Genomic DNA, 12,607 nt, shown 5'->3' with positions numbered 1-12,607 from the left:
TGACATCTCCGAAGACGTCATAAATGTCACTGCCGCGGGTGGAAATCTGAAGACTCGACATGCAATTTGTGAACAAATTTCAAACAAGTGCCAGTTTGTCGGTTGGACATGTTGGAATCAGCCATGGAAGCAACACTGTGTTGGTTTGCCTTACCATTGTGCTTTTCGGTTAAAAAGCGAAAAAAGAACGTGCGAAGAGGTTACAGTGTCGAGGAAATTGCTTTTAAATGGCATCGTATGCCTCCGCCTTTTTATTCCGATCACTATATTTTTTATTTTTTAGTTGCCAAAGACATGGCAGACTTTCGTAAATTTTTATAAATTCAGTTAAAAATTTTCGCGAACGTTGACGAAGCGTCCAAAATATAAATAAGAGGGCAAAACAAAACATCAACAAGTCAACCGACAAACTGACCCTGTTTTGAAATTTGTTCACAAATTGCATGTCAAGTCTTCAGATTTCCACCCGCGGCAGTGACATTTATGACGTCTCCGGAGATGTCACTTCAGGCGATATTGCATTGCAGATCGCAGCGTTTGGACCGGCCTTTAGCGTCGGAATGACAGTTGGTTGCTATGCTGTCAGTTTTATTTTGCTGTCAGAATCAGCTGCGCAAACAAGCTGTTGTCATCCGATTTACAATCGCAAACAACGTTTCACTCCGACGGCTTATCGTGGCCTCCATCGCAATATTCCGCACCAACCGCCTAGAGCCATGGCCAGCAGTGCTGTTATGTTGCGAAATACAGTGTGGAAAGCAAAACTGGCGGTACCGTTTCAGGTAGGTAACAGCACGAAGAGCACGGGACGGACCGTCACTATCCGCCAGATGACCAAAAGCTGATTATGAAATCATATTACCTGCTTCCGTAGGTATCCCTGCAATGCAAACACACTTCGGCGGCCAGTCCGAAGCTGGAGAAGATCCGGGAACGGCTGGAGAGTGGACCCCACTTTCAGGACTTTGTGCAACATCCGGACTACAATCGGGATGACTGGTCGACGTACGAGGGCAAGTTGCGGCGCGAGAAGGGTGAGAACGAACGGCTTCGGCTGCCCCCGTGGCTGAAAACGAAGATCCCGATGGGCAAAAATTACACGCGCATCAAGGAACAGCTGCGCGAACTGAAGCTGGCCACGGTGTGCGAAGAAGCCAAGTGTCCGAACATCGGAGAATGCTGGGGTGGCGGCGAACATGGCACCCAAACGGCCACTATCATGGTAAGTGAGGAAGTGGCGATCCTGTTTTCATTTTTCTTTACTTCCCCTCGCCGTGCTGATGATAAGGACGTCACACACGCCTTATCAATGAAAGTGAAACCGCCCGTTGTTGTTTACTATTTCTGGTGTGGCAACAGTTGTAAAAAGTTAAAATATATCTTTCTACTTTTGCCTGACTCTTGCAGCTAATGGGTGACACGTGCACCCGGGGATGTCGGTTCTGTAGCGTCAAAACTGCACGTGCACCACCACCGTTAGATCCGGCCGAACCGGTCAACACGGCAACGGCCATCGCCTCGTGGGGCTTAGATTACATCGTGCTAACGTCAGTCGATCGGGACGATCTCGCGGACGGTGGGTCGAAGCATATTGCGGCAACCATCACGGAGATAAAAAAGCGGTACAAAAAGGCACCCGTTCTTCTTGCCCCAATGCTGGCCATACTCATTGGATGTTTCGCCATTTCTCTCCCTCGGTCTCACTCTCTAAACTCGTGTTAGAAATCCTCGCATTTTTGTCGAATGCCTGGCGCCCGACTTTCGTGGCGATGCGACGTGTATCGAAACGGTGTCCCTGTCCGGGCTGGATGTGTATGCGCACAACATCGAGACGGTCGAGGCTTTGACGCCGTTCGTGCGCGATCGGCGTGCTCGCTACCGGCAGAGCTTGGACTGTCTGCAGAGCGTGAAGCGCTTCAACCCGAATCTCATCACCAAATCATCGATCATGCTCGGGTTAGGCGAGACAGATGAACAAGTCGAGCAGACGCTGAAAGGTAACTACGGGTCTGCGAAACTTCCTACGGAGGGCTACATTTTCACTACACTTTCCCCCAGATCTCCGGTCCGTCGGTGTCGACTGCCTTACCCTCGGCCAGTACATGCAGCCGACCAAGCGACACCTGAAGGTGATCGAGTACGTGACTCCGGAAAAGTTCAAGCACTGGGAAGAGCGTGGCAAGGAGCTTGGCTTCCTTTACACGGCCAGTGGTCCGCTCGTACGCAGCTCCTACAAAGCGGGCGAATTTTTCATCACCAGCATCCTTCGAAATCGAGCCGAAAAGGTTGAGTAACCGTAAGGCGTACGGCTGCTTCTGCTTCACCCGCTTTAATTAGTGCAATAAATGTGTTTGTTTTGAAATAAGATATATTTCCAATTGACTGCTCTACGATAAGTCCTTGCGACAATTAATGTGCCTTTGGGCGACCAAGATTCGATCATTTCATCGCATCGCATTTTCTCGCCCTAGTCATCAGCAAGGGCTACGTAATTCCTCCAGAGTGCTGGAAGCAGATTTGCGCATGATCGTAACGGCACGGCTAGCCGTTCGAAGCTGTCGGTGTGTGTATTGGAATGTTTGTGATCCAAAAATCGAACAAGTTGCCATTCATCATTACACATTCCAACACCGAACCGAACCCGCAGACTGTGTCGGTATCACAGGTGGGTGGATGGACAGCTCGACCCGCCGCCACGCGTAACAGTGCAAAGTCCTGCCCGAGTCCGAGTGAGCTGTTAGTGCGTAGGAAGTAACCAAGCGAGGCCGCTCTGTTGGTGGACGCCTTCGTCAACAAGTGATTTTTGGCCGAAACATCCTGCGTTACGAAACGTGAGCTAGGTATGGCGTTTTGTTTTTCGTAGGTTCTTCGGAGTGGCGAATAAACTTTCCCACCCCCCAAATTTGGTTCCATATGGTGCGTGCGATCCGGGTGCAGACCAACGCATCGGGGACGTGACCTACTGAATCGCAATTAGCTGCCGCTGGTTGGCCGCACGATGCCCAGGGCCAGAAGAATGATCCTGGGTCACGTCATGTCCGGGCTGTGCTCGAAAATGAACCGTACCAAGCAGCTTCCGGCGGACCTGATGGAAACACCCCTCAATCGATGCCTCAACACGTTCGACATTACGTTATTGGGTAAGTTGGCGGAATGCCCTCTGTCCGTGGGGCTACCGATGCAGCAGGAAGTCCCTTTCAAATATCGCTCCGTTTAATTGCGATCCAGCCGAAGAAGTAAACAGGTGGCAGTTTTTGTTTGTTTACATTTAATGTTTAGTACTTTTGGTTAAATATTGTTTTTCCCCATTCAAAGCCGTTGCGATGGTGACGAAAGCGGAGAAGAACATCTGTTTGTCATTGTGACCTCACCCATTTTAGTTCAAGAATGTGGGGCGATAATCGTGCCGTTTTCACTGTAATTGGCGAACCATTACCCATTGAAAAGGGTGTCTTGTTAAACATATGGAGCCTCCCGGGAGTTTTTATATTTGTTTTCTTTTTCCTCAACTCCAACCTATTCTTATCATTTCGTTTATTTGCACAAACATGGACTTTTGCAAAGCAGTAAGTTTTTTCATGGGTTACCACACAGTAAGTTGCCAGTTGTTGCCAATCTAGTTGAAATGATGGTGGAAGGTACTTTGTTGGCCAGTCGCCGTTAACCGTCCGTCTCCTACAACGCTCTCCCGCAGGTATCGGGCATATGGTTGGAGCCGGCATCTACGTGCTCACCGGGACGGTTGCTCGAGAAATGGCCGGACCGGCTATCGTTATGTCTTTCATTCTGGCTGGGCTTGTTTCCCTGCTGGCGGCGCTGTGCTACGCAGAGTTTGGGACGCGCGTTCCCAAAGCTGGCTCGGCCTACGTCTACACGTATGTTTCGATCGGCGAGTTCTGGGCCTTCGTCATCGGTTGGAACATTATTCTGGAGCATATGCTCGGTGCTGCATCAGTGGCCCGTGCCTGGAGTGGCTACGTCGACTCGATGCTGGGTAATATGGTGGCGAACTTCACGATGGAACTGACGGGCGAGATGCACGAGCAGCTACTGGCCAAGTATCCCGACTTTCTGGCGTTCTTCGTGTGCTTGAGTTACGCGGTGGCCCTGGCGGCCGGTGTGAAAGCGACGGCCATGATCAACAGCATCCTGACGACGGTGAACGTGGCCGTGATGGCGTTGGTGGTGGTGCTGGGCTTCTGGTACGCATCTCCCCAGAATTGGTCGCTACCGGAGCAAGGTTTCATGCCGTACGGCTTTGGCGGCGTTCTGGCTGGTGCCGCCACCTGTTTCTACGCGTTCGTCGGCTTCGACAGCATTGCGACGTCCGGCGAGGAAGCGAAAAACCCGAGCGTATCCATCCCACTGGCCACCATTCTGTCACTGTGCGTGGTCACCGTCGGGTACGTCCTGGTGAGCGCTGCTCTGACGCTTATGATACCGTACGATGAAATCAATCCGGCCGCGGCCCTCCCGGACGCGTTTGGAACGCGGGGCATCACCTGGGCCAAGTACGCCATCTCGACGGGAGCCATCTGTGGTATGACGACGACTCTGCTCGGGTCACTGTTCGCGCTACCTCGCTGTATCTACGCGATGGCCAGCGATGGGCTACTGTTTTCGTGCTTTGGCAAGGTAAACACTAAAACGCAAGTTCCACTGCTAAACCTGGCCCTGTCCGGTATCTGTAGTGCGCTATTAGCGCTACTGTTCGATCTCGAAAAACTGGTGGAATTTATGTCAATCGGAACACTGCTTGCGTACACGATCGTTTCGGCGAGTGTGATCGTTCTGCGCTATCGGCCCATCTCGGTGGAGGAAACGGTCCATCTCGCCCCAGACACACCCGGTACGGACGAGGAAGACGGTGGTCAAGCACCGCTACCCGGCACGACGGCTACCGTGGCGTCGTCTGGGGGCATAGACTCATCATCTCAATCGAGCACGATCGATCCGTCGTCTCCGACGAGTGAAATGATTGAGATCGCTCTGGCCGGTCGACTGCGACCACAGTTTCGTTGGCTCGAGCCCGTCCTGGGACGCTGCGAACCGGGCGTTGCCTGTTCCGGTGCAGTACTCATGTTCTGTGTGCTGAGTGTGGCTGTCTGCTTCCAGCTGGAGAGTTCGTGGGACGAGCTGTACCACGGTACCTGGTGGGCGTTGGGTTTGTACGGGTTTCTGCTCTTCTGCTTGGTTGCCTGTAAGTCGCAAATCGTATGACGCCATCTCTACACATACTACACGTCTTATTGTTCCCTTCCCGCAGGCGTTGTGGTCATTTCGGCTCACCATCAGAACACACGAGGACTTCAGTTTAAAGTGCCGTTCGTGCCGTACGTCCCAGCGTTGAGCATCTTCTGCAACATAGAACTGATGGTACACCTGAGCTTCCTGACCTGGTTGAGGTTCTTTATCTGGCTCTCGATCGGCATGCTGGTGTACTTTCTGTACGGCATCCACAACAGCAAGGAAGGTGAACTCGGAACGTCCTACTCGATGCTGATGTCCACTAACGAGGCCATACGGGGCTGGGGAGCCACCAGCACCGCACTCGGTGGCAACAAGGTAACGGTAACGAAAATCATAAAGGGCCGCATCAGTCGCAAGACGGCCGGCGACAGACAAGCGATCGTCGACGATGATGACGACGATGACTCCTAAATGCAATCCAATCAGCAGTGCTCGGGCCTTGTTTGATTTTCTCGTTTGAATTTACGGTTTTATTGGTTTTCATTTCATAAATTGAAAATTCTCCAAAAAGGCGATTCGCTGGAAGTTTCCACTCTACACTTACTTAGCTACCACCAAATGGTACTAGTCGCGGCCATTGGTGTGTTGATTCGTTACACAGTATTAACTTTTATGCTACTAGCAATTGCCTTAGAAATGAATGTCCCAGCGTAGAACCTAAACCAAAAATACAAATAATTAATATTATCAACCTGTCCGTTTATCACACAGGTACTAAACAGAATGATAGTCTGTGTTGATGCGGGAAAATATTATATTTAAAACAATTTACTCTAAAAACGTCCCTTAGATGAATAGCGCTGTTACAGAGCATAATACGCTTTTATCGGTTTATGAATGTTAAAAACTGAGGCGCGCTACATTCTTTACACTCCAGTTGATTCCTATTGTTACTTAGTAGTTTATCGGTAATGTTTTCGAAAGAATGATGCGACAAATGAATCATTTAGCTTAATTCAGTTATTCGATCTGCCGGGCCGGCTTTGGGTGCAGTCGGTACATGGCAGAACAGGGAAATACCACCGTTCGTATCATTGGACACGTTTTGTACTACCTTCGAACACTTTCAACACACGGGTCACAAACTACTACGATTCCTTCATTTCCATCATCGCTGTGCTGTGCAAACTATAGAGGAGGATGCGAAGGCTTTCGAAGGGAGCGCCTTGTCGTTTAGTTTTGGGAACGTGTAGATTTAACTAAACATACAAACAAAGTGCTGGTCGATATGGATCTACTAGCGCTATCCACGGTATCTGTATCATAACGTACCATTATACTATAGATAAAAGACACGCACGGTAAATTATAAGCAAATATATTCATATTGCATTCAACATATTGTCATAAATCGGAATAATAAGTTACCCTATAAGGGCCTAAGGAACACGGGCCGTATGCGATAGAGAGTATCTTGAAAAGATTTACGTACGAAGCAACCGACACACTTTTAACGGTGAATTTTTTAATTTATTATGAGCAATCACAACGTGGCTGACAAAAGAACCAAAGAGGATGCTAATGTGGATCTGGCCTAGCTAAACGCGGATCCGTGCATACAAATCAAACTTGTTCAATTATTAATACCACCTTCGGTATGATTCCAGACTCTACAGTTTCTACAGGTTCTACAACAGTTTTTATCTCTAATTTATAAAAAAATACTGAGTGCAATGTGGAACTGTTTGTACATGCTTCTGAGCAAACAAAAGATAGAAGTGAAGCAAAGAGAAAGATATGGTATAAATATATTCACCTTTAAGAAACCTAGCATACACCACATAAATAAAGAACAATAAATATACATACTTACATACATGCACTCGGATTAAGTATGGGTTTCGCCCTTGCGCGGTTATAATTTACGGAGAATTTTAGTTCAACATTACTTCATCACGTGTTTGGATTTCTCTTTTAAAATGGTTTTCAATGTTCATATCCCAAATTTTGAATCCGAATAGACCAAACGAAAGTACGGTGCACTGTTTTTATAAGAATCAGCACATTAACTGTTGCAAGTAGAGATAGTATTATTTCATACACTAACCGATTCGGTTCGAAAACAACGTTCGTTTTCTTTCTACACGATGCTGTTCGTTTCGTGATGGAAGTATACGACCCGGACCGATAAACTGAGACGCATAGCCGTCAAAAAATCATTTTTTTGCCTTTTTCCTTTTATCGGTTCCGCGTAAAAACAAACAAACAAACAAACTGAGCTTATCTGTTGCGTTTTCATAATACGATGGTCGCCTGAAGACGGTTATAGTGGTTGCTGCGTAAAAAAGTGTGAGTCTCGAGTCAAAATTGGTTATAATGCTAGCTGGTGGCCACGGTGAACCCAATCCCAACACATCCTGGCTAGATTCGCGCGGCCTGTGGCTGTCGTATGTGCTGGGTATCACGTTTTTCCACATCGTTCTGCTTGCGATCCCGTTCGTGCAAATTCCGTACGCATGGACCATTACAAACATCACGCATAACTTGGTAGGTTCTGGTGGCGTGCGAATGTTATTAAACGTGTCTTAAGCTGTGCCGTATGTTCTCCTTCTTCAGGCACACCTCTACTTTCTGCACTCCATCAAGGGGGCACCCTGGATGAGCATTGATGCAGGCGAGAACCGCAAATACACCCACTGGGAACAGATCAACTACGGCGAGCAATTCACAACAACCAGAAAATTTCTCACGGCTGCGCCCATAATTCTGTAAGATTGCTGTAAAATTTCGTACAAGTTATAGTATCTACTTAAATGTTCTTTTCTTGACACAGCTTTCTTCTGACGTGTCTGTACACGCGGAATGATGTGGACCATTTTATCGTCAACTTTATCTCACTGGCCGTTGTGCTGGTCCCAAAGTTGCCCCAGTTCCATGGCGTTCGTCTGTTCGGCATCAATAAATACTGAAGGTAAATTCCGTAGCGAACATCCACCCTGGAAACGACCCATAAATGACGATGGCCTGGAGAAACATGCGACGGATACGCTTGGGAAGGAAAACATTTAATCTACAAGACAAAATAGTCTCAAAACTGTAACGATTGGACTTTATCGAGCCTCATTTATTGTCTATTTTATAGAATATACGCATGGTAATGTATAGATGTTGATTGCTTGTGATGCACGTAAATAAGACAAGAAGCAGGGATTATATGAAAAATTGGTGTTTTTCTGCTCTTGACGAAGAATGAATTTAGTGTTGTCAATACGTGCGCAAGATTGCCGATGAATTGAATGAATTTTAAAGATAAACATTGTGATTATTATCTAATAAAAAGGTAATTGTGTTACACTACATCGGTGTTGTTCCAACTATTCAACAGCTGCCAATCAAAGTAAGAAATAGCTGTGGATTTGTACATTTTCGACTTAATGTATGTTATGAGATCAAAAAAGAGAGTGAATGAATGACATGCTGCAAGCAGATGTGTCCCACATCCGGTGTCCTAAGCAAGGCGGGTAGAACGCTTTCGGCACGTGCTTACGTGTTCGTTTATGTTGAGATCGAAAGTGTGAATGGTACACTATGGGGATTATACAGATGGACATATTGGGTTTTAGGAAGAATCTAAGGACTTTTTCCAACGTTTTGGTTTTCTTTGCCTTATTTTATTTGAATTGTATGGTATTATTACTATTGATCCTCGTATTGAGTGTTGATTTGTCGTTGTTCGAAATCATTATTGAAACTCACACAAAATGTTAATGCACCCGGTTACTGAATTTTCAAGTGTGAAAAGGCCATCTACCCGAGAAAATAATGAAATAATTTACCGTAACTTTGACAGATGGATTAAAAATTCGAATCGGTCAAAGCTCATCGAATTTCACTAAAATCCTCCCTTGTAAAAAGTAGAGCATGATCGCCTTTTCCCCATAGTGTGAATGCTGGACAAAGTGCTCTACAACTTCAAACAAAGGCATCCCGTTCAATCCGTTCAATCCCGTTGCGCGAATCACGCAACGATGTGACGCATCCCATCGGTTTGTGTTACAATTTTACGAAACTTTTACGATTCCTCGATCTCAATACTCTCTCCGTTCTCTCTCTCTCTCTCTCTCTCTTTCTCTCTCTCTCTCTTTTTCTTTCTCCCTCTCTCTCTTTCTGTCTTTCCTTCGTTCCTTGACTTGGAGATTAGAAATCGGGCATATGGATCTGTTTGAACGAAAAATATTCGTGTAAGGTCAGCACTGACCTATCGACCACAAAATGAATTCTCAAAACGATTGCCCGGTTATTTGGGCCCCCTAACGGACAGGACATACTTAACTTCGGTATACTAACTTTCCAAACTGAGTTTTGAACTCTCGGGCAACGCGCAGTTTGATGCCAGTCAATACGCTCCATTTGTTCTCTCCTTCGCTATGTAATGACATTGACCAGAGAACGGCATCGTTGCTGCAGTTCGTTGACCCCGTTTTTCCGGCGGCTCATTTCGTAGACGGTGCGGGCTGTCGTTTTGGGGATTGCGTGTATAGCAGGAAATATTGGCTCTTTTCTCGACACCCATTCGTCGATTGTGGGTGGAGGTGGCCATGGACTCACACTAGTTTCATAGCTTGTAACCCGTGCTACGGTTAAAGTTTCTTGCAACCGGAAGTAGCGAGATAGAAAGAAGGGGAGTAAACCAGAGCAGACAGGCCAACAAAGATTGAGTTATGGAAAGTAAAAAGGGCAACTATGGAGAAGCATCATTGAAACCGACTTGATCTATAAAACTTTTGGCAAATAATTTTCGGATGACAATTTTAGCTATTTTGGAAAGCTTAAAAAGAACTAGCAAATAGTTTACACTGCAATCGCTAGTTTACTAAAGAGAGAGTTGAACTATTTTATTTAATTACTTGCTTGTCTCGAGCATGTGTTAGAAGGTTTTGCTGCGCGACAACAATTTGTAGCAAAAGTCGAGTTAAGCGGATGTATCGATGAATTTGTTCTCGCATCTGAGAAACGAGAGTATTCGGGAGCGCAAAGAGCGCGTGCCAGAACAGTCGGGGGGTCGTTGGCGCTAAGTAGTAACCGGACGCTACTAGCAGCAGCTGGTAAAAAATTTGGTTCGCTCTTCGCGGTCGCAGTGTGCTGTGAGTCCGCGTAGCGAGAGTGTGTCGTTCAACGGTGACCGCCAGTTGCTGAGCAGTACCACCTTGCACACTGGTTTGTGATGAGGATTTATTAGAGTTGCCCGAAAAGAAAAATCCTCCAGAATAGGCAGTGAATACCCGCAGGGAGACCAGCTGTCCCGTGGCGGACTGTGGCCGCCATTGTGCAGCAGTAGCGCCATCCATATTTTCCTTCATCTTCAGCGGGCAGAAAAGAGCTCCGAAGGGGATCTACTGAAAAGGGCCCCAATCCTGCGGATTGTGTCACCATGCGGGCCACCATCGCTAGTATTTAGCTGTGCCGCTAGCCAGGAAGGACGCAAAGTTTGTGCTCCACTTCAAGAAGGCAGATTTTTCACCATTAAGCGACGGTCTCTCGCCATTACAACCCTGTGGTAAATGATTTTCCTATCTTTGACTCGTGTGCAAGTGGGAAAGGCTTTTCCACTGTATGGATGTGTATGTGTGTGTAGAGGGTAGTCCGAAGGTCCGTCTACCCTTTTTACTTCTTTCGTTCCCAACGCTGAGGAGCTTTCCGCGATTTGTGCCCACGCCTCCTTAGACTTCACGCTGTGCAAGAAATATCTTGACTTGCGAAAAGTACGTCCTGTGCTGCTGTTATACATATCTTGTGCAATCTTCTTTCGCCTCTTTCTCTGTCTGTGGTTCTCGTTCTCTTTTTCTCACTCTGCGTGCTTATCTGTTTCTCTCTGGATCGTCCTTCCTCGTTCGTAACTCGTGTCTGTGCGATAGTGCGATCTGGTGCTGGATTTTTTATTGTGTATAGTCATCTGTGAAGTACTTGAAACGCGACCTCTATGGAATGTTATATATGTGCGTAAGTGTACGAATGTGAGTATGTGTTTGTACGCAAAAAACAGTGCCGCAACATTCGTCCCATTGTGTCAGGCAATATGCAAGCAACCAAGCAAAAGAGGGACTACCGAAAAGGAGATGGTTTTCCTTCGTTTAATCATATGGCGATCTCGTAATTCAGTGCCAGGGAAAGTAGTTTAGTGTGGAGGTGCATAGAAGAAACAAATGTAGAATATTGCAACGAATCGCAAATTTTGAAGTTTTGTGGAGTTTAGTATGACAGCCTGATGAAGTACTAAGGGCCTCGATGGTGGAATACAGGCTCGGTGTGTTGACGCAGGCTAAATCGGGGCAACGGGTCGACAGCAATATGTTGAAGTAGTTATGGAAAGTATGGACAAAACTACTAATAGTATGATACCAACGGTGAGCCACATTGCAGCAGCGCTATTGATTAAACCATTACTTCCAACAGGGCATGAAATCGATCAGAACCGTGAAGGCTCTGCTATTCGTGTGTACCAAAATTTTTTTTACCGAATTGTGATGGTAAAGAAAACAGGCGTGAGCCAGCCTGAGTGAATAGCATGGACACTATTGAAATATCTGTATCTTTTCTTAAATCATTCTGAATAGCTGCAAAAACTAATCGCACTCATTACGATGCACTAATACGTGTAAGTATTTTGTTTTCTTGTTTAAAATAGGGAAAAAGCTCGTTGCTTGTTTGATATTTGTCAAAGTCATTAGGCTAATGGCACGAGCGAAAGGCTCAATCAAGATCAACAACCTTTGAACCGATCATTTACACGATAGAAAAGCTCGAGCATAAAGTGTCGCCTTCCTGCGTGGTAGTGGTGGAGTCGCCTAGTGACTCGTGAAAACCGCGTGCCTTTTCTGAACATGATCAAGCTTACCATCTTCGCTTCTGTTTGGTGCAATGCAAACATTACGCTGATAATTCATAACTAGGTTAACATTTTTGTTAGAATACTTTTAGTATTTCCCGCTACCGTGAAAAGTCTTCACGAAGGAGAGCCAGCAAGAGCAAGAGAGAGCATAAAACGGAGCACAAGAGAGACAGAGAGAGAGAGAGCAGCTGGGCGACGAAAGTCCTACCGCATACCGTCACATGGAAGGTGTGCAGCAACATGAACAAATCATATGGTATATGCTGAGCACCGTCCTGCGCTGGTGTGAAAGCTTATGTTGCGTGCATTCGTACGTGAGTGTGAGTGTTTTTTCTTCATATCCCGAAAAACGTGTAACAAAGAAACGATCCGAGGAAGAAGTTTGTGTGCGTGCGATGGAGAGACAGAACTAGAGAAAAGAGAGAGAGAAGAGAATCTATCGCAATGCGAGAGAACCCTTTTTCTAACGCACAAATATACATCTCTCTCTCTCTCTCTCTCTCTCTCTCTCTCTCTCTCTCTCTCTCT

The 12,607-nt window shown here is 46.5% G+C and overlaps 4 protein-coding genes across 5 annotated transcripts in view; all 4 read left to right on the top strand.

Annotated features, from left to right (window-relative positions):
- The first annotated feature begins 675 nt into the window (after positions 1-675).
- Positions 676-2,369, top strand: LOC131216094 (lipoyl synthase, mitochondrial). Its single transcript, XM_058210499.1, has 5 exons — positions 676-782; positions 875-1,222; positions 1,408-1,622; positions 1,723-1,997; positions 2,059-2,369. The coding sequence occupies exons 1-5, from the start codon at positions 717-719 to the stop codon at positions 2,292-2,294; spliced, it is 1,140 nt and encodes a 379-aa protein (XP_058066482.1). The 5' UTR covers positions 676-716; the 3' UTR covers positions 2,295-2,369.
- A 575-nt stretch (positions 2,370-2,944) lies between these two features.
- Positions 2,945-6,968, top strand: LOC131216355 (cationic amino acid transporter 4). 2 transcript variants are annotated; one of them, XM_058210822.1, is made up of 4 exons: positions 2,945-3,140; positions 3,695-4,870; positions 4,925-5,200; positions 5,267-6,968. In XM_058210822.1, the coding sequence occupies exons 1-4, from the start codon at positions 2,999-3,001 to the stop codon at positions 5,659-5,661; spliced, it is 1,989 nt and encodes a 662-aa protein (XP_058066805.1). In that variant the 5' UTR covers positions 2,945-2,998; the 3' UTR covers positions 5,662-6,968. The 2 variants fall into 2 exon arrangements, with proteins under 2 accessions (XP_058066805.1, XP_058066804.1); XM_058210821.1 differs by having other exon boundaries at positions 3,695-5,200.
- Positions 6,969-7,543: 575 nt separating this feature from the next.
- LOC131216444 (ORM1-like protein) lies at positions 7,544-8,533 on the top strand. Its single transcript, XM_058210939.1, has 3 exons — positions 7,544-7,737; positions 7,807-7,958; positions 8,024-8,533. Exons 1-3 carry the CDS (start codon positions 7,567-7,569, stop codon positions 8,157-8,159), a joined length of 459 nt encoding a protein of 152 aa, XP_058066922.1. The 5' UTR covers positions 7,544-7,566; the 3' UTR covers positions 8,160-8,533.
- A 2,350-nt stretch (positions 8,534-10,883) lies between these two features.
- Positions 10,884-12,607, top strand: part of LOC131205901 (transcriptional activator protein Pur-alpha) — an 8,534-nt gene continuing 6,810 nt past the window's right edge. The window contains exon 1 of the mRNA XM_058198203.1: positions 10,884-10,952. The gene's annotated coding sequence lies outside the window, so the exon portion shown is untranslated. The remainder of the gene's footprint in view (positions 10,953-12,607) is intronic.

Source organism: Anopheles bellator, chromosome 1 (genome assembly GCF_943735745.2).
Source record: "Anopheles bellator chromosome 1, idAnoBellAS_SP24_06.2, whole genome shotgun sequence".
NCBI classification, from domain to species: Eukaryota; Metazoa; Arthropoda; class Insecta; order Diptera; family Culicidae; genus Anopheles; species Anopheles bellator.
This window is presented reverse-complemented; position numbering and strand designations above follow the sequence as displayed.